This window comes from Durio zibethinus, chromosome 27 (assembly GCF_047325235.1).
Source record: "Durio zibethinus cultivar Kanyao isolate XHJ-2024 chromosome 27, ASM4732523v1, whole genome shotgun sequence".
Lineage (NCBI taxonomy): Eukaryota > Viridiplantae > Streptophyta > Magnoliopsida > Malvales > Malvaceae > Durio > Durio zibethinus.
Window position 1 is genome coordinate 3,515,105 of NC_143188.1, and position 27,821 is coordinate 3,542,925.

The 27,821-nt window shown below is 30.7% G+C and overlaps 1 protein-coding gene, 1 long non-coding RNA gene and 1 other non-coding gene across 3 annotated transcripts; 2 read left to right on the top strand and 1 right to left on the bottom strand.

Moving 5' to 3' along the window:
• Positions 1 to 8,629: 8,629 nt before the first annotated feature.
• LOC111279850 (uncharacterized) lies at positions 8,630 to 10,651 on the bottom strand. Its single transcript, XM_022866913.2, has one exon. It carries the CDS (start codon positions 10,522 to 10,524, stop codon positions 9,325 to 9,327), a length of 1,200 nt encoding a protein of 399 aa, XP_022722648.2. The 5' UTR covers positions 10,525 to 10,651; the 3' UTR covers positions 8,630 to 9,324.
• A 14,502-nt stretch (positions 10,652 to 25,153) lies between these two features.
• On the top strand, positions 25,154 to 26,404 carry LOC149510850 (uncharacterized). Its single transcript, XR_016334827.1, has 3 exons — positions 25,154 to 25,265; positions 25,457 to 25,576; positions 26,127 to 26,404. It is a non-coding gene; the product is annotated as an uncharacterized LOC149510850 (long non-coding RNA).
• Positions 26,237 to 26,365, top strand: LOC149510851 (U11 spliceosomal RNA). The gene has a single exon (XR_016334900.1). It is a non-coding gene; the product is annotated as a U11 spliceosomal RNA (small nuclear RNA).
• Positions 26,405 to 27,821: the final 1,417 nt, after the last annotated feature.

Genomic DNA, 27,821 nt, shown 5'->3' on the forward strand with positions numbered 1-27,821 from the left:
CAACATGAATTGAATTTTCAAAATCAAATTCGAGATTATCATCATGATTATCTTCGTGTTCATTATTTGAGACCCTGTAAGTGGGTGGGATGAAGAGAATATCGGCACATAACAATGGAATGGCAAGAAAATGATAAAAGAAAAATGAAAATAAAAATAATAAAAGAAATGTAGATGCATCTTCTAAGTCTTTTATTAAAATAGCAAACTTAAAACATAACATAAAGGATGTCCTAATGCTCATAGAATAAGTAATTAGGGATTTAAAGTTTCACAACATATTACTTTTCAAAAGTTGACAAGATAATAGACAAATCTATAACTTTTCAATTTTTTAACTCAAAATTCGAAGGACATGGGCGCACAAACAATTCTTCATCTTGGCTCTTCTTTTTTTTCTTGATCCATCATCTGAATGGCCAGCTCAAAAAAAGCTTCCATCAATTCTGCACAAGGAGCTTCATGTAAATTTGGGTAAATATATCCTAAAAAATGGAAGAAATCATAGAGGTATGGAATGATCATTGGCTCCAACTCAGTCTCGTATTCCATGAGATTAGCCATTCTTTTTTTTTTTTCATTCATCATTTTCATTCTATCCCTTCTTGTTGGTTTATATCCTAAGTCGAATCTGTCTTTCTTGTCATATAATGCTAATGGCTCTATCATTCCTTACAGGTTTTTCCCTAATCCAGTTCTAGGTTATCATTCCATTCTAGTGAGCTACCTAATGACCATCTTAGTAATCATAGACATGTGCAACGAATATAATTTAGATCTTTCAATCATATATGTTGCATTGACAATCTTGAAAGATCTATATGAGCACTCCAAGACTTTATCTATTGCTTTTGCATAAAGAGTATTTATCGGTTAGGTTAGCAATAAATCTTCTTCTCCTACCACATTTGTAAGCTTTTCATTAACAATAAATTTAACTTTTTGATGTAATGAGGATGGAATGACACCTGCCATATAAATTCACACATACCCAACAAGTAACTGTATGTGGAAAAGATATCTATAACTTGAAATTTTACATTGAAAGTACAATGGCCAATTTACAATGGAATTTTTATATCTCTCAGTATCTCTCTTCGGGTTTTATTAAAAGCTTGAACTATCATATAACTAGGCTTCATGTAAGATTCATCAACAGGTAGCTTCATCAAAGTAGTCATAGGCATAACATTAATAGTTAAGCCATTATCGATCAGAATCTTAGCCATTATATGATCTTTACATTTTACAATAATATAGAGAGCCTTAGTATTTTTTTTACCTTCAAAAGGAATTTTTTCATCACTGAAAGAGATATAGTTTGAAATTATTAAATTACCAATAACCTGTTCCACATACTTAATAGAGACATCGTGGGACACATATGCTTGATTTAACACATTCAATAAAGCATTGCAGTGTGACTCTGAGCTAAGTAATAATGACAATAGTAAAATTCTAACTGGCATCTTGTTTAATTATTCTACTATGCTATACTTGCTATGTTTTGTTAACTTTAAAAATTTACAAGCTTCCTTCTTAGAGATTGACTTTTGATATTCTTTATTTAAGACTGCAATAGGATTACTCTAACTTTTCTCTTCTTCTCTCACTTTTGTTTTTTCTTGTTTAGCTTTCTCTAGAGCTTTTAGAGTATAATATCTCCCGCTTCGAGTCATACCTCCTATGTCCATTACATTTGTAGATATGGATTGACTACGACATCACAATCATACTTATATGTTACTATTTTATCATTCTGGTATGAAAATGGTCAAAAACTTTAATTATCACTATTGGTCAGGAGATGGGTTATTCTATCCTCGATGTCGACTTTTCATCATAATAAATAGTGACTGATTTACATAGAAACTTATTCTTTAAATCAATGGTAGACACTTCAGCTTTCATCAAATCTTTTTTTTTTTCGTAAAACTCTATTTGACCCATATCTATCAACTTCTGCATCTCTTGACAAAATTGGTTAACACTCTCGATAGAATACCCCAAAGCACCTTTGTGATAATTGCATTTCTCGACTGAGTTAATTATTTCAGAGTAATTCTAAGATTCTATTGACTCTAACATATTAGTCTTGACCACAGCTTCAAACACTTAGCCATTAAGGTTCTAACTTCATCTATCTCTCTTTTCATGTAACTTACTTGTCTATCAATTAAAGCATTTAATGATGGTCTAATATGATTCAATAAAGAGTTTTCATTAACATTTGGGGTCCCTTGTTGGCTAATATTAAAGTTTAACACCTCTTTATTGATTAATCCTTACACTTTACACTTCAAAGTAGTACAATTTTTTATAGAATGGCTTGAGTTTTCATAATGATAATCATAATTACCATTTAAAAAATAGAGGTTTCACAAGTTCAACAATTACAAGGGCTAATAAATGTTTCTCAACAAGTTGATGGTATAAATCTTTGTATGTCATAGGGATAGGATCGAAAGTGATTTTTTTTTTTTGTATTTCTTAGTGCTCTCAGACAATTACTTAGATTAGGTCTCCATTCTGGTCTAGTAGGTACAAGAGGTTGGTTGTATGAATGGGTATGTGTCTAAAATGATGGTTAGAAATGGGGGAGATAAGCTAGTTATTATAATGATTGATACAGCTGATATGGGTGAAGGATGTATATAACATTATTTATGAGAGGGTAATGGGTTTGGTAGACTGGTGCAGGGTATAGAGTGAAACTTTTGAACTGTTGTCCTACATAGTTTACTACTTGGGTTTCATTTTCTTTCTTTTAGGTGCTACACCTTTCGTTGCATCACTTGTCTCTCCTACATCAAGTTTGTCATTTTTTATGACATTTTTAATAATTTCACCTTATATCACCATATCTGTAAAGTTTTTAGTTACATTGTTTATTAGTCTCTCATAGTATGATGCTTTCAAGATATTCATAATAAGACGGTTGTCTCTTTTTTAGTGAAAAAAAGTTGTACTTATGTAGTCATATCTCTCTATTATGTGTATATTTTTTAAAGCTTTCTATTGCCTTCTTTTTCATACTCTGTAAAGATAGATAATTTAGAGTTAAATCTATGACATGCAGGTATTATGTAAAGAATGCCCTTGTAAGCTCTTACTAAGAATGAATACGAGTCTTATCTAGTTGAACATACCATCTGGTTGTAGAACCCATAAGGCTTTCCTAAAATATATGTATTAACAACTTCTTATCACGAGCATATACCGTCATATTTTGACAATACATGGTGACATGAGTCATTGGGTATTTCGTGCCATCATATTTTTTAAATTTTGAGACTTTGAATTTAGGTAGAATGACTACGTCTGGGACCAAACAAAGCTCGGCTACATCTATGGAGCCATAAAAGTCTATTCCCTCTACAGCCTTAAGTTTTTCTTTTAATAATTTCATGTTCTGTTGGGTATTGGTATCTTTCACTTATTCAAGTGTCTTTATCCCTAACTTTTTTTTCTCTTTGGGATCATCTAAGTTAAGAACCAAAATTGGCTTGGGTGATTTTTCCATCGTAATAAGATCAGTGAAATATTGAAACTATTCTGGAGTAGGTGTAAATGTTATTCCTGGATAAGAACTGGCATATCCTCAAAGAGTAAGAATCTGCATTCTAGTTCCTTCAGAAGGTTGGGTTGATTGTGGTTCAATCTTGAAGGGTAACTAGGATTTACTATGTCTAGTGATTGCTCTTGAAAGCTGAGATTTTTTTTCATCGCTTTTCCTTTGTCAAGTTCTTAAATATATCCATTATTATACTAAGATCCCTTTTTAGTTCTTCTTAAGCCTTCTCGTTCCTCTTAAATCGATTGGCCTATTTTTATTTCATGATTCTTGTTTAAACATGGTGTTATATGAATGACGAGTAAGTTAAGTCAAAATTTTTAATGGGTGAGCTATTCTTAAACTTTTATTACCACAAATTTTTAAAAATTAGAATGTCATGTGGTGAAATTTTTATTTTTTTTATTTTTTTATGATTTTTTTAAAAGAAAATTATGCATATGATGCATGAATGCAAGTGAGATATATTTACTCTTAGATAAATTTTAGCACTAGAAATTTTCATTAATTTCATACAACTTTTGTTACATAAGATTTATCATCCTAAAATTATATTCATAGAAGTGTTTGACTTGCTTATAATGATCTTTAGCTCGTCTAGGAAATTTACTAGGTGCTGTCTATATTCTCTTATGGGATTAATTTTTTGTCTTAACACTTCTACTTTTTCAACCATCTCTCATGCTTTCTTCACTATTTTACAAACTCGATTAGTCATGTGCTTTATGTACTGCTACCTCTCTAAGCTTTCTTATTTTCATATCATGCGGGGATATCTTTCCAAATCATATGTGAAGATCCAATCTTTGTTTCTTCTTTGTCATTCATCTATTATTACTGAAATATGGTTCTTGTGATTTTGTAATTGTAGCTCTAACCCTTGGATCACCCGGTAAAGTGATTCTTTTTCATTCAGTACTTCAAAGTGCTTTCTTTTCTCTTTTGCAAGCATAACCTTTAACTTTTCCTTTTCTTTTTGGCATTCAACCAATCATGCTGAAGCTATAGAGTATAATCCTTCCCAATTTTGGCATTCCTAAAAAATTTTGGTAACCTCTTTTTGCTTTTCTTGAGCTTTATCTTTTTATTAGTTCATTTCTTTTTGGAGCTCATCTATTTTGCTTTGTCGACTAAGGTAAAACTTGATGACTTTTCAGTCTTGCATTGGACTCGTAATCTCTTGTTTTCTTAGTGTAGATCTTTCAAATCATTATTGGCCATATCTTGTTCTTTTATAACCTTCTCTAATCTACTCATTTGTATTTCTACTTCATATTTGAATTGTCCTATCTTTTTGCGAAGTCTCAAAATTTCTCTTTTTATCTTTTCTTTTTCAGCTTCTAATTTTTTTATGATAAGCTCGATTTCTGATAATTACACTTCTGTCAAAAGGTTAGTTGGTTGATATGAGCTGTCATTAGGAGGGGAAACTATGTTTTTGAGTCACTTCGCTTTTCAAATATGATAATTAGGGGTGGCTTTATTGATGAGAGGCCCTAATCTCATTCTTTATGTTTTCTTCCATGCTTGATTAATTGCTCCGAAGTTCTTGGTGGATTATGTTTTTCATAAATAAATTTTACTTAGACCAGGCCATGAGTAGCAAAAACAAATTGCTTTGTATTGAATTACCTAAGCACCATCAACGGAGTGTAACTTACAACACCCCATAGTCCTAACAACGGTATTCATGGTTTGTTTCCTTCATGATACGACATGGGCACACAAGCATCCAAGGCACCATCCATTTTATTTCATCCCCAGTAAGCCTTCACAAGAATAAAACCCATTCTTTTTTAGTTTTCAATGCTGGCCATTGGCTCTTGTGAAACTATTCGATCAGTGCCTTGTTTTGAAGATATGGCTTTGAAAATGCACTCTTCCCACACTTGAAATGACTTTTGACCAATACATATAATAATGGTGCACACCCTATGAACCATTTTTTTTTCATTTTGTCGATAAAAATTCAATGACCTGATGGTTTCGGCTAGAACTATTGATGCGAGATTAATTGCTTGGGTCTCAATTAACTTGAAAAAGTCCATCACAGTTATCTCGATGTAACCCAAAGTCTTCGAGAAGATTACTATGCCATATAATGTTAAAGCAAACACAGTCATGCCTTGATCATCATCTAGATGCCCTTGAACGAAATTCTAGAGAAAGTCCCAATAGGTACTGAAATGTTCACCTTTAGGCTTTACGAAAGAATCTATAGTTTTTACTTTTACCTCATAAGCTTAGCCAACTTTTTGGGATAACTTGATTTTGGCTTTCGGGTAAACACTTTATTTAAACACTGTAGTTTTATCCCAAGCAAAATTGAATACTTATCAATAGTTGGCATCAAATCCTTCTGATTAAAAGTGAAACATCTATAAGACAGATCCAAAAACTATATAGTTGCCCTAATCAACTGTTCATCAATCTTTACTAGAATGAGAGATGTAATATGTTTGTACTTTTTGTAAAAGCTTTTTTTTTCTTTACTCAACTGACCCCAGATGGTGGCTAAGTTTTTTAAATTATTCTGTGTGAGATCTAAATGCATCTTTTCTGGCAACTCCAATATATAATTAGTAGGTAAGTAGTCTCCATTCTTTTGCTGGGCTTCTTTCAACCACGCATGTATTTGATTATATGACTCGTATGGGACATTAAAAGAGGATGAGCAAATATGTAGTTCTATGGGATCTATGAAAAACTTTTCAAGAGAAAGATATTCTAGAGCAAATACCTTAATGCAGAACTGTATGATATGATTTATGTAAAAAAAAAAGAAAAAAAATAAAATTGAGTTAGCATGAGGATGTGGTTTGAGATCAAAAAAATATTTTTTAAAATTTTTTTTGTTTTTGTTTGTTTTGTTTTCTACTTTTATCCTTACACGTTTTGGACTTGGGCTTTTTTTTACAAAACAAGGTGGGTGATGCTCTACCTAAGGTTATCTTTTTATGCTTATTATATGCTTGGTTCGGGTTGACACATTTCTAAGGGTTCTTAAATTATTTCTCACTATCGTCCATGTTGGACAAGTAAGGTACCCTGATCCTCATCCATTACAGGCTATAAATGAAAAGGGTTCAATCTAAGTGAAAATATTTCACTTTCTATTACAAAAGTTATCATCTCACGAGAGCATAAGTACTTTACTTCTTCCTATAAGGGATGGAGCTCGGGAACAGAGCTTATGCGTAAGGTGCAATGTATCATCGTGTGTGCATATGTTTCCTAATTTATTGAGAATAATACATACAAAAAAAAAAAGAATAAAAAAATTGTTTGCAAAATTTTTTTCTTTTCATTTTCTTTTCATTTTCGATTTGTTTTTTTATTTTTTTATTATGTTTTTAGAAATAAAATTAGAATCTAAGATATTAAAATTAAAACTGATTAAGATTGTTTAAACCAAAATTTAAGGATAATACGTAGTTAACTTGGCTTGGCTCTCGAAAACAAATGGTTTCCCCAACGGAGTCATCAAGTTGTTGCAACGATTTTGTGTCCACACGATGAATTTAAAAATGAAACGAAAAAAAAATTAAGTCTCCACCAATCTTTTTTGGCTAGTTGCAATTTGTCACATATTAAAACATATCCTTCTAATAAAATTTTAAAATTAAAATTTATTAAAAAGATAATTTTATGGTCTGCGAAATAACTTGGGTTCGAGAATCGATTATACGTGAGAAAGGATCAGCACTCTCACAGCACCTTTTTAAAATGATACCAATTAATTATGTTTTATCCACTGATTTTGATAAAAACAGTCTTATTTTCAGTATTCGAAAAATAATTTCCTTAATTTTTCTTGTTTATTGAAATTTTATTTTTTTAATATCTTTTATTTTTTATTATTTCATTTTTATTCAAAAAAGATAAATTAGAACCTTTTTATTGAAATACTTCTTAAAATATTATAGTACGTTGGTAATATAGAATAACTCTTTCTCATCTATAGATTTTTTAGGCATCGCTTCTCGAAATACTTTAGAATCTTATCCTTGGAGGCTCATATTTTCTTTTCGTGTAAAAACTATGTTAAGCGTGTAATGCAAAATGCTAATATGTTGATGCACACATTTTATTTCTTTCTTTAGAAATTTTATTGATTTATTGATTTGCTTTTTTTTATTTAAATTTTTGAAGAAAAGAGGAAATTTATTATATGAAAAAATTTTTATAAATATTTCAATACACTAGTAATATTTAAAAAAAACTTCTCACCTACGAATTTCGTAAAGCGTCACTACTCGGAATACTTTTAGAATCTCATCCTTGGATAAATTTTTCTTTTTCGTTATCTATAATTACTATTTTTTACAAATCAATTAATTTTTATTTACTATTTTGTAACAAAAAAAGAAAATTTTTATTGTATTGAAAATTTTTTATAAATACTTCAATATGCTGGTAGTATTTTAAAAAAATCTTCTCATTTAGAGATTTTATAAGTATCACTACTTAGAGTACCTTTAAATCTCATCGTCAGATAAAAAATTACTTTTCTTACATTTTTTTATTTTATAATCTTTATTTTAAAATTAACAAAATTATCAAAAAATTTATTATATTTCATCATTTATTTTTATTATTTGATTAATTATTTATTACGTCAAAAATTTATTATAACTTAAACTTTTTAACATGCATAAATACTAATAATAAATTTTGAAATAATAAAAATAATTCAAAAAATAAAAAAAATATTTATCTGAATCAGATCGATCAACGATTCGGTCAACATTAGTCTGGGTGGATCGATTAACTGCGATCTGGACTATTTTTTGGCAGTTCAAGATCAATTTAATTGGATCGATCTAAGATGAGGGAAAATCGAGTCACGGGTTAGATGCGTAGACCCTAGATGGGGTCAGGGCTGACACGCAAATCATCCTAAGCTTAAAACGTTGTCATTTTGCTTCTGCCTAAATGGCGTCATTTTGAATGCCTATTTAAAGGCCAAATCAATTTTTTTATTTTTTTTTCTCTTTCTTTCTCTTCTTTTCAAACGCTCTCACTTTCTTTTTAGAACCCAAAACCTGACGGCTGCTACGCCATGCTATTCGTCAATCGCCATCGTCGTCACCATCTGTTGTCCGCCAATTGTCAAAAAAACCCAAAGTCACCAAAAACCTTCCTCTCAACTCTTTAAACATAGATTTGAGCCTAGTTTTCCAAGAAACGGCATCAAACCGCGTAGATTTGACCTGAAAGATTCGACCAAAAATTTTTTTTATTTTTTCTCTCTTTTTTTTAGCGTTGAAATCCCGTCCATGGATTGTGTTTTTGTTCTTTCTTTGTTGTGTTTGATTCCCTCTTTTTTTTTTACAAAAATTTTTTTTGGCAGAGTTTTTTTTTTTTTTTTTACAGGGCTTCTGGGTTTTTGTCGCAGGGTTCCTCTCCTTTGTTGTAATTTTTATGGCTTTATTTATAGAGCAAAAAAGGAAGACCAAAATCCCAAAAATTTTGAAATTCTGGCTACCTAGGATTATAGTGGCTACCAATTGTTAGAACGACTGTTGGTGGCTGTCAGAACTGTTGGCAATGCGGCTACCACCGGTAGGTAGAAAGGTTCCAGAAAAAGAAAAGAAAAAATAATAATAATAATAAATAAAATGATGTTTACATGCATGGCTGAAATGGTTTATTTTTTCCATTTCTCCACTTCCATTTTTCTTAATGACACAAGTGATGGGATTCATAGAACCATCATTATCATCAAGCTTCGCATCTTCATCTTTTGCCTAAATTACAATGTACCAATCTTCTTTCTCTGTCGCACATTTCACATGGGCAATAAAATTGCAATCCAGGCAACAATAACTCCCATACTCTATATCCACTTCAGTATCACAAATTTCACAATACCAGTTTTTGAACTCATTCTCAGGAGGAAAATAGTTGTGGAAAATGGGGTGGTGATGTCGTGGGACTTTGATGATGGGTGGTAGTGAAACACATTTTTTGTGGATTAGAAGGTCGCATGCAAGACATATATAGGCAGCATAATTACCCTTGAGGCCACATGCATCACAAATGAACGAGTGTCGTCTCCAATACAGGATGAATGGGTGTTGGTGATTTTTTTCTTTAATCGTAAGCGGTGATGAGGCACACTCAATATGAAGGGAAAACTTGCAAGATGAACAACAATAAACAAATTTTTGGAGTTGGGTTTCTTGGCATATCTTGCAGGGGAGGTTTTCACTATTAAATTGTAAAATAAGAGGATGTATCCGATGACAGGGGAGATTGATTTGAGGAGGTAACTCGGCACATTTAATATGAAGGGCAAACTTACAAGGTGAACAAAAATAAATAAATCCCTTGGAAGATGGCTTTTGTAGACATATTTTACAAGAGAAACGTTCACCATTAAACTGTAAAATGAGAGGATGTTTGTTGTGAAGGGGGTGATTGATTTCATGAGGAAGCTCAGCACATTTCTTATGTAGGTGAAACCCAGAATCAAGAGAAAAATATGCAGATCCTAATAATGGCTCCCAACACCCAAAACACTTGGCCCTTTCAAGTTCCTTTTGACCACTTTCAGTGGAGATTAACTGATCTTTGATGGCTACGTGTTCAAGCTCTCCAAGTTTTTTTTCAGCAATATTAAGGGAAAATAAAGCACATTTGATGTGAAAGTCTAAATTACAAGGACAATGATAAACAAAGAGCTCACAGTTTTGGCCGCAAAAATCGCAAGGACATCCTCCCCGCTTGTATGGTGGCTTTGGAAAAAGAACAAAAGGATGATTAGGATGGAAAGGATGATGAATCTCAGAGGGTGCCTCAGCGCATTTTTTATGAAGGTAAAATCCACATTCAACACAACAAAGGGTAGGAGCCGACACCACCTCACCGCACCTTGAGCAATTTGCTTCTTTGATTTCATTGGACACCATCAATGGATGTGAGTGCCCAAAATGTTGTGACTCCATCTTTCTTTTTTTTTTTCTTTTTCTCTCAACTCTCAAAGTGGGATTGTGTCTAAGATGGTGAAAAAATGATTTTGAGGAGGCATTTAAGATCGCTATGATTTTAACATTACTTGTTCTTTCCTTCGAATCCTGGAAATAAACATCACAAGACTTCTTTACCCCTCTTTTTTTTTTTCTTTTGACACTTTTGATAGTATTTTAAAAAAAAAAATCCAATGAGACTATAAAAGAAGAGAATATTGCTTTAGTATCTTTATTTTATCTAATATAATAATATAAATTTAAAGTAATTTGCAAGTTTAGAATTTAAATTTGAATCCAATTCTTTTAGTTTGTTTAGAGAGAAAGCAACAAAAGCATAGATTATTTCCTTCACAATGTTTCAGGGAATCTACTTTCTCTTTTCCAACGACATGCCATTCTTTACCAACGAGTTCCAGCATTGGTGCTGCCTGTCCCCTCTTTAAGCATTAGATTTAGAATCAAACATTGTTAATATATATTATAATAGTTTAAATATAATATTAAACCAAATTTAAATAAAATTATGAATTATTTAGAATTCATTTGGATTCCACGGTACAATGGAATTCAAGCTCGTTTTTTAGGCCAACTACATCGTGGGATGCATTCGGATAGTAATCCACAGTGCAGTTGAGCCCACTACTCTTTCAAGTGAAGACTAGAAAGAAAAAATTCATTGAATTGAATTCTAAGGTAGTCAATTTGCCGATTGATTAAAAAATAATTTTTAATCTTGTTATATTTACATTTAAATATATATCTCAATTTTTAATCTTATCATTATAATAGTTAATCCCATCACCATTATTATTTTTAATATAATCCAAATAAATCTCACCTTTTATTCAAATAAATACCTAATAAAATACAAGTAACTTGGAATTGGACTTATACATGTCCACGGGTGGGCTTTGTATAAAATTTTATAAGTCTAAGAGGGTTCGATTCGAGTGGTTAATATAGTTTATTATTAGATAATTATTTTTTAAAATTCAAATATTAATATAAAATATTTAATATGTAAATAATAAATTTAAAATACACTTATGAGTAGTTTGGGTTTTGGGCTTTTAAAATACACTGACCCTTTAATAAGCAAATATGATCAAAAGGAAATATGACTAAGCTCAAACGAAAAAGACATAAGCATTTATGATCAAAAGGGCCAAGCGTCTGGACCTAGCCCAACCTATGGATGTTAATAGGTTATGGTACTACGGTTGTTAATTTTATCCCAATTTCACAGGAAATTCTTTTTTACCCTATTCAAATTGACATGTGTATTAAATTTTGAAAATAAGAATGGAGATAAATATGATTTTAAATTTTGTATTGAATATGAGTACAAGAATCGGTAATATAACATCCATCTTGTATCAATCCTTATATATTTATATATATTTAATAATATAAATTTTATTTTATATTAATTAGAATTAATATATTTGTATTTAAAATATTTATATTTATAAAAAAATTGCATAAATTTGTGAGATAAAAATAAAAAAACAAAGAAAATAATTTTTTTACACTAGAGGTACAAGAATTACCTTTATTCATTAAATACTTATAAAGATGGGAATGAATTTAAAATACCTATTGGATATGAATATAATGTGACTATAATTAGAAGTGTCAAATGAGTTATGGGTCGACACAACATTTTTAAATATTAGCTCATTCGGTAATAGATAACATTATTTTTTAAGTTGTCATGTTGGCCTAGCATATGAATGTTAAAAATATGGTCCGGCATGATATATAACTCATAATTTTCTTTGGTTGTCGTATTAGGCACAATACTATTTTTCGTGTTGAGCTGTGCCAAGCACATTACATTAAGATTTTTTTCAAAATTTTAATTATTTAAAAAAATCATCTATTATTATTAAAAGTAACATACATGAGATAATAAGCACATAATGAAATAAAAATGACATATACTTTAGGTTGTTATGCAAAATGTCAACATTCACATAGATGGATAATAGAAATCATTAAATAAAGATATAAATATTACAATCGTAATTAAAAAAAAAAACACACATACACATACACATCATCCATACAATGCCAAGTAATACACGTATAACTAAAGTTTTACCAACTAGAATAATATTAGAAGTAAGTAAAATTCTAAAGGAAATTTTTGATAAAATAAATATTAAATTTTATTTATAATAAAAAATATTTTAAAATCATCTAATCTATCAATAATTCTTGAAATTGTTTTATAATTTGATAGTATACAATTTATAATTAAATCATTAAAATATTACTTATCTATAAAAATAAATTGTTGCTCAAACTACAATATAAATTTAGCTAATTGATTATGTCAATTATTTTATGAAAAATAAAATGCACCTAAAGACTTATTAGCATGTTGACTAAATGTAGTTTGTGTGAGATCATTAGAGGAGACGATGCAATATCTTGTTCTTCTTTATACCTTTTTAGATAATTAGTCTCTAATTTTGTTTTACAACTAAAATCTTTTATATAAATATATGTTATAAGTTTGGAGATTTTAGTAATATATCTTTGAAAATATTAATTTGTTTTTATACACATAAATTTAAATAAATAAAAATAATACAATATCATACAATTCACAAACTAATTAGATATAAATTATTTATCAATAATTTAAATATTTAATAAGTAAATTTATTTAATATAATTTTATTTTATAAATTATCAAAAAATAAATATAATTTTATTAAAATATAAAAAATAACATGAATACACTCAAAAATAAAAAATCTATTTATAACGGTTATGGATTAACATGACATCGTAGATTTAAGTTTATTTATCGTGTCATGCTAATTCACATACACGTACTGATATTGACTTTTAACGAACCAAACACACCAACCCATGAGCTTAAACACTTTAAACTTTATACAACACACACATGTATCATGTTTGATCTAATCAAATTATTTAACAACGAATTATGATTATATAGAATTATATCGTATTAGGAGCCACCCAACTCCTTTGATACCTTTAAGTATAATATAAAAATGCTCGACCCTAAACCCTTCCATTTAGATACATACTAAACATTCCTTAAAATTTTTTTATTTAATAATTAATCATTTAAAAAACGCTGCATTTTATGATTTCCTCTTAAATAGAAAAAAATTAAAATAAAAAAGGGGTGATTAAAGTTGCTTTCCATTAAAAAACGAGAAAAATTTCCTTTCCTTACAAACCGGCCTGGCACTATAATAACTGCGAAAACATAAAAATTAACTGACCTTTTTTAACCCACTTCTTTCGCGCCTAACATTTGAACACAAAAATAACCGCGAACATCCCAATGATGTAAAATCATTTTGGCGCCAAAAATATATTAGATACAACACTAAAACCCCCCCCCCCCCCAAATCCCTTCTTCTCCTCCGTTTTTAACCTCTAAAAGTCCCTCTCTTTATTTATCTCTCTCTCTCTCTCTATTTTTCTTCTCCTACTGGGTCAAGATAATCAGATATGGAGGCCATGGATATAGGCTCAGTAGAAGACAAGAAGGTTCAACAAATCCAATCAGCCCTGGATAACAACGTTGTTTCTGTCGTTAAGTTGCTTCCGAATGACCCTAATTCTTGTCTCCGATCAGATACTATTTTTCGAAGGGTAACTGCGACTGGGTTTCGCGTTTCTACCCTGATCGAGGCAGGTGATCAGTTCGAAGAATCTGAGCCCGTTCAAACCCAAGTGAATGAGGAGCCTTTTTTGAAAGTGAAGGAAGAGCTTGATTTGGGGATTGAAAGCACCGTTTTGATGAAAGAAAATAAGAAGATTAAACTGAAGGAAGAGCCTGATTTGGGATTGAAAGCAACGTTTTGATGAAAGAAAATAAGGAGATTAAAGTAAAGGACGAGCCTGGATTGGGGTTTGAGAGTGAAGTCCCAGTGATGAAAGAAATGGCTCCGAGTTTCAGAGAGGAGCCCATAGCCAAGAAGGAAGATTTAAAGTCAAGGACGTCCTTTGATGAGTTTCTTCAGTTAACAAATACTAATGTTCAATCTCTTGATGATACTTTCAAAATCCAGATCAAAGAAGAGGCTGTTGATTCTGTTTCTGTTGCACTGGTCAAGGCCTCTGAAATTGTAGAGATGCAATCAGATACTCAAAACCTTCCATCAGTGAAAAAGGAACCCGATTTTGAGTGTTCTAAAGAGTTGCAAAAATCGACTGATGTAAAAAAAGAGGCTTTTGAAGAGATGAGAGTGAATGGTGTTCTGGTGAAAGATGGGGATTTCCCAGAAGAATCTGATTGGTAATTGGTTGGAAGGACAATAGTTAATGCAGTTTCAACAACTAAAGAGAAGAACAAATTGTTGGATAATGAGATTGTTTACTTCACTTTCCCTTCTCCAGCAGCCAGTAACAAGCTTCAATCTATTGTTCGCTTCTCAAATAAGCGAAGTGGGGAGGTTAGCTTATTTCTGTTTCACTTAATTGATAGTTTTTATTTTTTATTTTTATTTTTAAAAGTTCTTTCATTGAATTTTAGATTGGTCGGCTTCCAATGGATTGGGCAAAATGGGTAAATCCCCTTGTATATTCTAACAAGGTTAAAGTTATGGTCGGTGTATAGCTGCTTCAACAACACATAGTATTATGCAAGAAATCATGCTATTTGTAAGGTAACCGTTTTAGATTTTCGTTTACTAAATGAATATTTGTTTTAGCTTAAGTTTGGAGTCTTGGAGAATATATTGACCCTTTTTTGTCATGTTTGACAGTTTTTATATTCATAGTTCTATATTCACAGAGGGTGATAAGTCTTCCTGGATGTTTGATGCACCCTGGAACTGGAGTAAAGATCTCATCAAAATCGATGCCTGATTTTTGAGAAAAACTTTTTACTATCAATTGTGCTTTGTATCTCATTAGTTTGTCACCATTTTTTTTCAACTTGAACATCCATTTATTCTTTAATGGCCTCTTCTCTTTTGAAAGTTTAACAAGATCATAAGTACCATTCTTTTGCAAAGACTCTATCTCTTTTTTCATTGCTTTTAACTAGTGCTCTTTATCCGGAGTAGCTTGCACATCTTGAAAGTTTTTTGACTCTCATTCACTGGTAACTAAAATAAAATTTGAACTTGGATACCTAGTAGATGGCTTGCGTTTTCTAGTAGACTCTTGGATTGAGACTTTACATCATTTGATGCCGAAGGTAGCTTTTTTTGCTCAACACTCTTAGGTAGAGATGATTGCTTCCTCTGCTTAAAACTAATTGCATTTGACTCATCACCAATTGTGGTTGGCTCATTCATATCCTAAAGTTTTGTTTCTTGTTCATTTCCACCATCTGTGGTTTTTTCTTGTGAAATTCTTGTCGGTGTTGAAACATCACACTTAACAGTAACTCGTGTAGTCTTTTTATTTTTTTTAAGGTCTGCTATGTTTTTTTTTTTATGAAAGACCACATATTTACTTTTGACTATCTTTTTCTTTACTGGATCACATACCTTGTAACTAAATTTTTCATCATCATATCCTACAAACACACACTGTGTGGCTTTATTGTTAAGCTTTGATCTCTGCTCTTACAGCACCTACATGAATGCTTTACACCTAAAAACTTTCAAGTGAGAGTATGAAGTATCTTTCTCTGTTCACACTTTTTTTGAAATGTCAAAGCCTAAAAAAATTGATGGTGACCTGTTAAGTAAGTAACAAGCTGTGTTGATTGCTTCACCTTAGAATGACTTTGGTAATTTTGTCATTCTTAATATACATTTGACTTTTTTCACAATGGTGCGATTCATTCTTTCAGCTATTCCATTATGCTACGGTGTTTTAGGTTGTCATCTTATTCTTGATCCCATGCTTTGAACAATACTCTTTAAAGCCTTTAGATGTGTATTTCCCACCATTATTAGTTCGAATAAACTTTAAGGGTAACCCTGTCATCCTTTCAATCATGGCATGAAATTTTTAAAAATATTACAGTGCCTGACTTTTGTATTTCAACATATACATTCAAGTCTTATGTGAAGCATCATCAATAAAAGTAACAAAATATCTGTTACCATCTAATGACTCAACCTCAATGGGATCACATACGTCAAAATAAATTAATTCTAATCTATTTTCTTTTTTTTTAGAACTTTTACGAAAAGAAACTTTATGATGCTTACCAAATAAACAATAATCACATGAATCGAGAGACATACCTTTGGTCAAGGGAATAAGAGATTGCCTTGTCAAAACTTGTAACCCCTTTTCACTCATTTGTGTCAACCTTTATGCTACATGTTTGTTGAAACATTATTTTCAACGGCATTTACCTTGTTACTGTTTAATTGCATCCATGTTTTATACATTGTGTAACATATTTTTTTTTTGTAACTACCACAGATCCTTTGAGAAGCTTCCACTATCCATTCTTTTGTCGGTTTTCATATCCCTTCTTATCAAAGACATTAATAGCAAGCAAGTTCATTCTTATATCTGAAATGTGTTTAACATCCTTCAAAGTCAACATGCAGCTTGTACTAGTTTATACAATAATATCACCAATCCCAACAATCTGCGACACACTCTTATTTTTCATCTTGTTACAACTAAAGTCTCTTGCTTTGTAAGTTGTAAACAACTCTTTTTTAGAAACACAATGATTTGTTGCTCTTGTGTCAACTATCCACTCAATGCCTGGATCACTAACATTATTACAATCACCATGTGTATAAATTAAAGTAACTAAATCACTATTTGAATTTACTGTTGCAACATTGCCATCATTTAAACTTTTATCTTTTTCATCTTTTCGCTCTTGCTTTAAGATTTACAATTTCGTTTTATATGACCTGCTTTACCACAATGCAAGTCATGATTATAAGACTTATCTTGACAAATACAAAAATTTTTTTCATAAGTTTTCATGTTTCTGGTGCTTAAAATCGGTGTATTACTCTGAAACGCTAGCAACAAAAGGTAACTCAGGCCACAAAAGCCAGCTATCAACTCAGATATGCACGCATGAGCTTTGAAACAAAGAGTTTATGCAGAAGATGCGAGTAAGAGTAAAAAAAATCTTACAAGATGAATAACAAATAGATCTTTATTGTTGAATCTGTAATACAAGCTTTGGCAAACCTTTATACAAGCATAGAGCTCTGATATCATTTACAGGGATAGGTGCAAAAAGGATTTATGTATATCTATATATAAGAAAGACAATTATTGAAGAAATAGAGAAATAAGAGAAAGAGAAAGAGAGAATTGGCTTTTCCCAAATACCTCCAACTGAGTTACAATGAGGCTTTAAATAAAAAATTTTCTAACCTATAAATAGTAACTTTTGTACAGTTATCCACTACAATGTATAATAGAATTTTTATCTATAGTACCGCTCCAATGACTTGCTACAGTATTTTTCATAGTAGGTCTTCGTCTTTTTTTGTTACAGTGATTGCTACAGTGACATTTTATCTTCTACTACAGTGACTGCTACAGTATTTTCTGTCTGTTAGTCGTTGACGTTGAATGGAGTTTTGTCCTTTTGTGTCAACTATCTGTTCTGGTTTATTTTGGATTAAAATATGCACAGTTTATCTTCCCATAGCATTGTTTAAGTTATAAAAATTTTCATTCAGTGCGTTAAGGGACTGGGGAGATTGAGAAGATCCAGAATGTGTTTTGTTCCACATCTGCCATCCTTCTTGATACTGGTATAGTACACCTACCATCCTTCTTGATACTGGTCTAGTAAATTCGTTGGATGATCAAAATCTTTCATTTTAGATAATTTATCCAAAAGCTCAATTACTTCTAGTGCATTTTCGATATCAAGATCTTCATGTGGTTCAATAAATCTTTTAACAAAAATGCGTCTGCCATCAATCCAACAGGCTATTTTTGGATAGTCTTGTTTGGTGGCTAAATGGAAAAAGAATTTTGCTTTATCCATTAGGTCGGTTCCTGTTTGGAAGTGATAAAAGTTTGGGTTGGTATATTTAGAGATGATTTTGTTTAAATCATCAGAGAATTCGATATGGTCGGTAGGTGGATCAAGTATATCTAAGGGTTGAAGAAAGTGTCCACCAGATACGATATCAAATTCCCATATTTGGTAGGGTTGATAAAATCTTTCTCGTTGAAAGGTACCTAAAAAATTGTATATAGTAAAATGAACATAGAAAAAGTGTTTTGACCATTTTATACATTCAATAAAACGATGCTTTATAAAAGCTAAAAAATCTTTTAAGAGGTGAAAAAAATAATTTTGTATAGTTAATTGTCCAACTAAACCAATTTCAATACTTTTTATATCATAACTTTCATGGTCAAGTTGAAATTTAAGTTTAGGTATATATTCACCAAAAGATGTATTATACATATAGGTAGAAGTATAATAATCTAAAAAATTTTCAATCAACAGTGTTTCTGTTGACTGTAAAATAGAAGAATTGATTTGCTGGAATAATTTTTTGGTTAAGAATACTGCAGTTTTTTCGAAGAGAAGAATTCTTTTAAGCTTGTTTAGCTTAGAAGAAATAAATATATCTTTTTCAAAATATTCACATAAAGTCAAGAAATTGTTTATTTTTTGAAAACTGTACTGATTTTCTTCCAAAGTAAAGAGATCAATATCTTGCTGTTTTAGCAGATTTGTTAATAGAAGGCTTTGGAAAGCTATTTCTTTAAAATTCTGAAATTCTTTAGCCTGTTTGATTAAGAACTCAGCTAAGTTGGTCATCCCTTTTCGAAAGCTGGTTTTGTTCTCTAAGATATGGGATTTTCACACTTTGTTTAACAAATTATAAACTTGTGGTTCAAGTCCAGGATTGTAAAAAATTTTTATCTCTGGGTTAGAGAAATTTGTTCGTTCCAACAGTTGTTCTGTGGAAGAAACTATTTGAGAATAACTCATAGGTGTCCAGTCGTTTGGATCTTGAGCAAACTGTGAGTATTCTGGTTGAATCTTCATAAAAAGGGATCGATAAAGGGGTTGTTAGTACAAATATAATCCTTAGTTAGGGTTATTGTAAAAGTTAAATCTTTGGTTAGGATTTGTAGAGATCAGGGGTCGTGGAGAAGAAAGAGTAGAAGAAGAATAAGAAAAAGAGGATTTTTTTACCTGTTTTCTTCTTTACAGTTCTCCATCCACATGTATCATGGATTAGGTGTTTTCCTCGATCCATGTGGTCGACTCAGGAAGTCTGCAATGAGGTTTTTGTCTCCGTTGATGAACTCTACCTGAAAATGATAAGAACAAAGAAAATTGTACCACCTAATTCGTCTGGGATTATCAGAAAGCTTTCTATTTTGGAGAAAGTTTTTGACTGCTTGGTTATCTGTTCGGATAACAAAGATCTCAGGGGCTAAATAGATGTGAAATCATTGTACACCATTTTTTATGGCTAATAATTCTTTTTCAAAGATAATATAATTTATTTCGTTCGATTTGAACTTACCGAAATTGTAGCCACAAATCAATTCATCTTTTTGATGCAGATTTTTAGCTTTTAAGACACATCCCCATTGTCCATCACTGGCATCTGTCTCTAAAATTAATAGGTCACCTTGTTTAGGTAAATAGACCTTAGGTACAGTGGTTAGATCTGATTTGATCTATTTGATAATATTAGAATCGTTAGGTGTCCAGACAAAATCATTATCTTTCGTAATTTACGCAAAAGATGGCTTTCCTTTTTGGAAAAGTTTTTAAAAAATTATCTGCCATAATTAAGTATACCTAACAGTTGTTGTAGCTGTTTGACATTATCCAGTTCTTCTGGAAAGTCTCTGCTTTTGTAGGGTTAGTCCATTTGCAGAAAGATTAAGACCAAGAAATTCAATTTCGGTTTTTTCAAGTTCAACCTTTTTGGGACTTAAAATAATATCGTGTAAAATAAATTCTTGAGCAATTAAATTCAGGTGTTTCTTGTGCTCATCTAAAGTATTAGAAAAGATTAAAATGTCATTAATATATATACAGCAAAATTGTTTATATTTGCTGAAAAGATTGTCTATCCAACGTTGAAAGATTTGAGGGGCATTGCACAGACCGAAAGGCATAACAGTCCATTGGTAATGGCCTGTTAGTGCACTAAAAGCAGTAAGGGGTTTAGAGGTTTCATTTAGCATGATTTGCCAAAAACCTGACTTACAATCAAATTTAAAAAAGTATTTAGCATTTTTTGCTAAATTGATTAAAACATCTTTTCGAGGGATAAAATAGTCATCAAAAACAAGATTTTGGTTTAATTTCTTGTAATTAATAACCATATGGGGTTTACCTTATTTAATTTCAGAATGGTTTCTTACCAAGAATGTTGGACTGGAGTGTGGGCTGGTAGTTGGTTCTATCACACCTTTGTCAAGCAATTCAAAAATTTGAACTTCAAATTCATCTATATCCTGTTTGGTATAGATCATGGGTTTTACTCTAATAATCTTTTTTGGAGAATGAAGAGCAAGTTCACAGTATCTGGGACTGCGTTTCCAAAGCTTCAATTGGTCTTCACTGAAGTTTTCTTACAAAATTCTATAAAGCTAATGTTTTTCATTAATACATGTTATTTCTGGTTGAAAACCATTATCACAAACATAATCATGCTTGGATAATAAAGGAACATCTATTGATTTTTTGTCAATAGTAAAAACAAGATAATTAGAATGAATAGAAAAAGGGTAAATACTTATGTATAAAATTATTTCCTAATAGTATGTCTCCATGCATATTAGGAAAACATAATATTTTAGGTATAAAGAATTTTTTATCGTTTAAGGCAACATGTATATTTTTTACCTTTAGGTTAACAATGGTTTCTTTACCATCGATACCTACTATTATTATAGGATGCTTCATTGGTTGCCATTTTGTTGACGGCAAAGCATTAGGTCGACAGCTAGAGATTGTTGCTCTTGTGTCAGTCAAAATATTTAAACTATAGGGTTTATAGTTTTGAAAATAAAAATAACCTTTTATATAAGTATAATATCTTGCCCTGTTAACAAATGATATTATTTCTTGAGGGTAAGTAGCAGAAATACGAAAATTATTTATAGAATGAATCATTTTAATGTCTTCAGATTTAGGTTTTCTAGATGAAGAAGTGTGTGAGTTTATCATAGAATTAATAGAATGATAATGGGTTTGATTATCAATTGTACCTTGCTGAGATGGATTATCTTCTGTAAAAATAAGAATTTGAGCAGTATCAATATTACTTGATTGGCGCATGCTATTTGCTCGTCTGAGGGCTTCTGTATTGTTTGTATTATGAAAACCTGAAAAAAAACTTCGATAAGGAGTACAAAAAGATGTAACTAAAACATTATTTGTGTTAGATTTAGTATTTAGCATAAAAATAAATCAGATTCATCTTGTCCAAAAATAAAAAAATAAAGTTGTGGGTTTCCATTTTGTCCAAAAATATTTTCGTTTTTTCTTAAAATGAGATTTCTTTGAAAAGGATTGTTTATTACAACCAAATTCAAATTCATTTTCCAAAATCTTTGTACATTGCTTATACGAAAGTTTAGATTTTACTTGTGTTGCAGCTTTTTGCTTTAAACAGTATTTTGTTACCTGATTCTAAACGTAGTGGATTCTACATCCAAGAGTATCATACAATTTCATACTGAGATTTACAGCATGAACAGTTTTGAGTTTTAACTCAATGTAAACAGAGTAATTTTGTGAACATAATTCATCCTATGGTGAGGGAAGTTTGAGAAAATATTGTTGTAACCAAAACTTGAAATGTTTTTCATCAAATTTTTGATATTCTGAAAGATATTTTTTAGAAAAATCATCTAAAAACTTAATATCACATAATTTTAATTTGGATAAAATAAATTGAGCTTCTTGAGTAAGATTCAAGGATTCTGAACTACCGTAAAACTCATTTTTCAAGATTTAAGTTAAATCTTTCAAAAGTTGAGGTATATTTCCTACAGCTAATAAATAGGATTTTTGCTATTTTTCGAGGATTGTTTTTTCTCATTTTTTAAGAAATTGAAGGACATCACCTTGCCATGTGCCACAAAAGTAGTTGAAGAATCTTTCTTTGTTACAAGTCTCTTTATAACCTGTGACAACAATAGGCATAGATTGTGCCCAATCATCTATGGTTTTTTCATAGTTTTAAAGAAGAACTTTGGTTAAGTCTAAATAAGTACCTCCTTGTGAAATCGTTCATTTGTTTAACGAATCTATTACAGGGATTTCGTTCTGAGCCTGACCTGTTTCGCCAGAATCAGAAGTTTGTTTTATCTTATCTTTGATCTCATCTTTGTTTAGGTGAGAATATTTTTCCTTAAGATGAGGAAGATGTTGATTCATTATATCAAGATCTATTAAATTTGAAAAACATCTCAGATCGTCAATATCTGGGTTAGATATTGCTTCTGCTTTACGGATCGTTACTTTGTTCCATTTTTAATTTAAAATTTTCAATAATATACTTATAAAAGTCGAAATCAAGTTGTTCTTGTTTCACTTTTGTTGGGGTAGAAGATGAGGGTTTGTCATTGTTCATCATAATATTGCCATAGTAAAGAGGTCCAAAGTCTAAAGAAGAAAACAAGTAAAAAATCCTCTTCTCCTTTTTCCTTTTCTATTCCTTCTTCTACACAACCCCTGATTTCTACAAATCCTAACCAAGGATTTAACTTTTACAATAATCCTAATCAAGGATTATATCTGTATCAACAACCTCTTTATCGACCCTCTTTTATGAGGATTCAACCAAAATACTCACAGTTTGCTCAAGATCTAAACGACTGGACACCTATGAGTTATTCTCAAATAGTTTCTTCCACAGAACAACTATTGGAGCGAACAAATTTCTCTAATCCATAGATAAAAGATTTTTACAATCCTGGACTTGAACCACAAGTCTATAATTTGTTAAACAAAGTGTGGAATCCCATCTCTTAGAAAATAAAACTAGCTTTCGAAAAGGGATGACCAACTTAGTTGAGTTCTTAGTCAAACAGGCTAAAAAATTTCAAAATTTTAAAGAAATAGCTTTCCAAAGCCTTTTATCAACAAATCTGTTAAAACAGTAAGATATTGATTTTTTTGCTTTGGAAGAAAATCAATACAATCTTCAAGAAATAAATAATTTCTTGACTTTATGTGAATATTTTGAAAAACATATATTTATTTCTTCTAAGCTAAACAAGCTTAAAAGAATTCTTCTCTTCGAAAAAGCTACGGTATTCTTAACCAAAGAATTATTTCAGCAAATTAATTCTTCTATTTTACAGTCAACAAAAACACTGTTGATTGAAAATTTTTCAGATTATTATACTTCTACCTATATGTATAATACAGAATGTAAAACTCTGAATCATAAACCTCCTGACAAGGTTCCAACTCAATCGGATCACGGATCGACTTCAGTTCAACTAACTCTCCCTTCTCTTTTTTCTTTCTGTTTTTTTTTTGCTTTTCTTTTTTTTCTACTTGGTTTTTGACACTCCCTTAAAACAACCTCACCTCTTTTTTATTAAGTAGCTAGGGCTCTGTGTAAAATGAAAGATCAAGGCTCATGGCCTTTACTTGGTCCAAAACCACTTATATGGGGCTAGACCTCATTTTCCTAACAGTTGGTGTTTCATTGGAACCCTACTCCGGGTTTGCCTTATTCCTCATTGTCTTTATTCTTTCCCTTTCATGATAGTCTTGTGCTTAATTTCCTTTCTTGTCTTTGTTTCCTGCAAAATAATTTGGAAGACCTCTATAGCCTTCTGTGCTTTTTGCACGTGGAACCATGGTGTAACTGGGCATGGTATAAATAAGTTTGAATAATTTTTGTATAATCTATATTTAATTTCTGCTTGGCACCAAAATTACTAATATTCTAAATTTTAATTGACTATGTTATTGGTAAGTTTCATGTTTTTGGGATTATTATAGCTCTAATATCACTTGTTAGGCCAAAAAATTTCAATTTAATCATATTAGTGGAAGCGAAATGAAATAATCGATTAATTACATAAAAAGTAATAATTTAATGTGATTCGATTTAACTGATTTATGTCTACGGATGAGAAATAAAATTCATTAATGTAAAGAATTACAAACATACATAAAAACATATGTATGGGGTAAAAAAAGTGTATATAATATGATATTTAGATTAACTAAAATTTTCTATATTGCAACTCAAAAAAAATATAAAATCTTTTATGTCCAATGTTATTTCATGATTAGTTTACGTTAGTTTTATATTTGAATTAGGTTCTAGTGTCACGGACCTAAGAAAGAGTCCTGAATCCCACATCGAACATAATAGGAGGGTCATTGGGGCATAAAAAGGTTCACAACACCTCTTTCTTGTGAGGTACCTTTTGTAAAACAAAACTGTGAGGCCAGGGGGCCAAAACGGACAATACCTCACAAGGGTGTGAACCGTGACAGGTAGGCTAATCTGGGATGTCGGATGGGTGAATGCCCGGATCCCGGAGCCGCGCGAGTTCGAAGCTTAAGTCTTGATCCGTGACACTAGGCTGTTTGTGGTTTTCTGTTCCTTAACATTATTTCATGATTAGTTTAAGTTAGTTTTATGCTTGAATTAGGTTTTAGGCTGTTTGTGGTTTTCTGTTCCTTATAATTTGTCTCTTTACTTGTTTGAGCTTTGGATCTTGATTTTGGTATTCTTGGATTCCCACTTGTGAAATAGGTTTTGCAATCGAGAACAAATCCAACTTTTGTGTCTTGGAAGGGTGGAGCTGTAAGTCATCTCCCATCCTTTTCCTTTTCCATGTTTGATATTCTTTTATGTCTGGTACAATGAAATCGCATTGCTCATTGCATTTTGCTTATGCAATATCTTAACAGGGTGAAAATTTTCTTATCTTGACATAGATTTCCTTAGATTACTTAAAATGTATTTCTTATGTTTATTGCATCCTGTTTATACAGATCCTCAGAGTTTTTGATTTTGATCGAGATGCTTGGATACATCGAGAGGACTAGATTCGCAACGGGATTCACTTTGGGAGTGGCAGGAAATACAAAGATTCTAATTTCCATCAAGCACAGGTAATGTGTTACATAAATTCCTAGAAGTCGGTAGATAGGAAGGGACTTCTCTAAGCAATGTTCATCTTCAAGCTTGAAGGTGATATTTCTGTTGGAAACCTGTTAGTAAACAAGGCATTGAGTTCATCCTTCATTTTGTTCTAATCAAGTTCCTAATTCTCACTGTCTCGTTGTCTTGAAACTAGTGATACATGGCATTGGTTTTTGCATTTTGTATTTTCAGGACCAATTAACTTGATGGCAAAGCATTTGTCTATTATGTACAGCTGCTCAATGGCAGGGTCATTTATGTTTTGAAAACTTGTATATCCATGGTCATTTGCAGTGAAAATCCGGAATCATCGGCTTGACCAATACAAACTGTGACTGTATCATCAACTTTGTAGAGCATGTATGACTAGGTTTTGTTGTTATGTACATAAGTTTTTGTCTCATCGGTTGCCAGCCTTCAAGTAAAGGGTCGATTTTATTTAGAACTCATGAACACTTCCAAACACTAGGTAACATCTTGTTGCTTAAAAACTTTAAACCCCTCTTTTTTTCTCTCCAGAGTTCGCTGCGGCCATGGCCATTGATTAGAAGCATCCCACATCAAGTAAAGAACCGAAGAGTACAAAAGAACTTATCTATATGGTAGCTTAGCAAGGAAAGAGTAAACCCTAAAAGGGTCGGTTAGCTAAATATGCTACGCCTACCCTAGTGTGGTGGGTGCTGTATGGCCATCAAGAGATGGCCGACATAATTTGTGGAACCTAACAAGGTTGGTTCGCACGGCCGACCGTCCGTTTCTAGTAGTTAAATAATAGTGCCGCAAGTCTTAGTGTCAAAGCTAATAATTTATTGTTTTATTTTATTTACTTAACACTAACTTTACATTATAATTATATATAATAATATATCTTATCTCTATTTAATATGTTTTCAAATTAAATTTTAAGCTTATATGAACTCTCATTAACATTTTGATTTTGTCTTACAAAATTTTTTGATTTTGTCTTACAAAAATTTCGAACCTAATTTTTTTAACAAAGCATGTATAGTAATTTATGAGCCAAAGTTTTAACGCAAGTTGAAATATATATTTTATATGATAAAACTTTTTTTTTTTTTAAGATCCATTGCGATAATGAGAAAAATATTTGTATATGCAAACAAATCAATCAATAATATTGGAATTGGAGGAATCAATTCACGTCAGCTTACTAATGTGATACCCTTATGTGTACAAAATTTCGCTTTAGTCAATGATCCAATGAGAGAAATAATAGAAATTTTTGTATCCAACTTTTTTGTAGCATTATCTATTAAGTGTCAACTATACACCATGTGTAGTTCCGTATTTTAATTATATTTGAATAAATATTAATAGAAGAAAAAAAATTTACATTATATTTGAATAAACATTAGTAAATGAAAACAAAATAAGTAAAGGAAATGGTTTTTTTTAACGTATTTTACATTATATTTGGATAAACATTAGTAAAATAAAAGAATTTATGTTATGTTTGGAGAAACATTAATAAAAAAAAATGAATGTTTTTTAAATGGAATGAAAAGATATATGTAACCTTATTTGGATAGCTAAAATTATTAAAAGAAAAGAAAGAAAAAAAATCTTAACAACTATTGTTTGGTTAAATAATAATAAAAAAAGAAATAATTCATTATATTCCTTTTTTTATATAAAATAACATATAATATCAAATTAAACTTTTTTTTATCGGGATATTATTGTAAAATAATGTCAACGATAAAATTATTAATGTTTGGACTGTTTTAATTTTTAAAAATTTGATTAATAAATGTTTATAAATATTAATTAAAGATAATAAAAATATTATTTAAATGTATATAATGTATTGTTTTTCATTAATTTTTTTTTTTTAAATAATACATCCTTAAATTTTATCCTTAATCAGTTATGGTAACATTTTTTTTTCTGAAGCAATTGGAAAAACTTTGTTTGTCGCTAGGGCTCTAAAATTCAAAATAAAAGTTATGATCCCTTTAATTTTTACTTATTCATGTTTTCACTCTTTTTCTAATGAAAAGAAGAAAACAATAGATACACTTAGATTTGTTCAACTAAAGCAATACAAATAAATTAGTACATCTTGTCAAATTGCAATTATATATAAATAAGTATAGAACTGTTCTTCATCTTTGATATGTCACCTTCGTTTTTACTATAATATTTATATGTAAATATTAGTGTTAAAAAATTACTAATTAATTTTAACTTAAT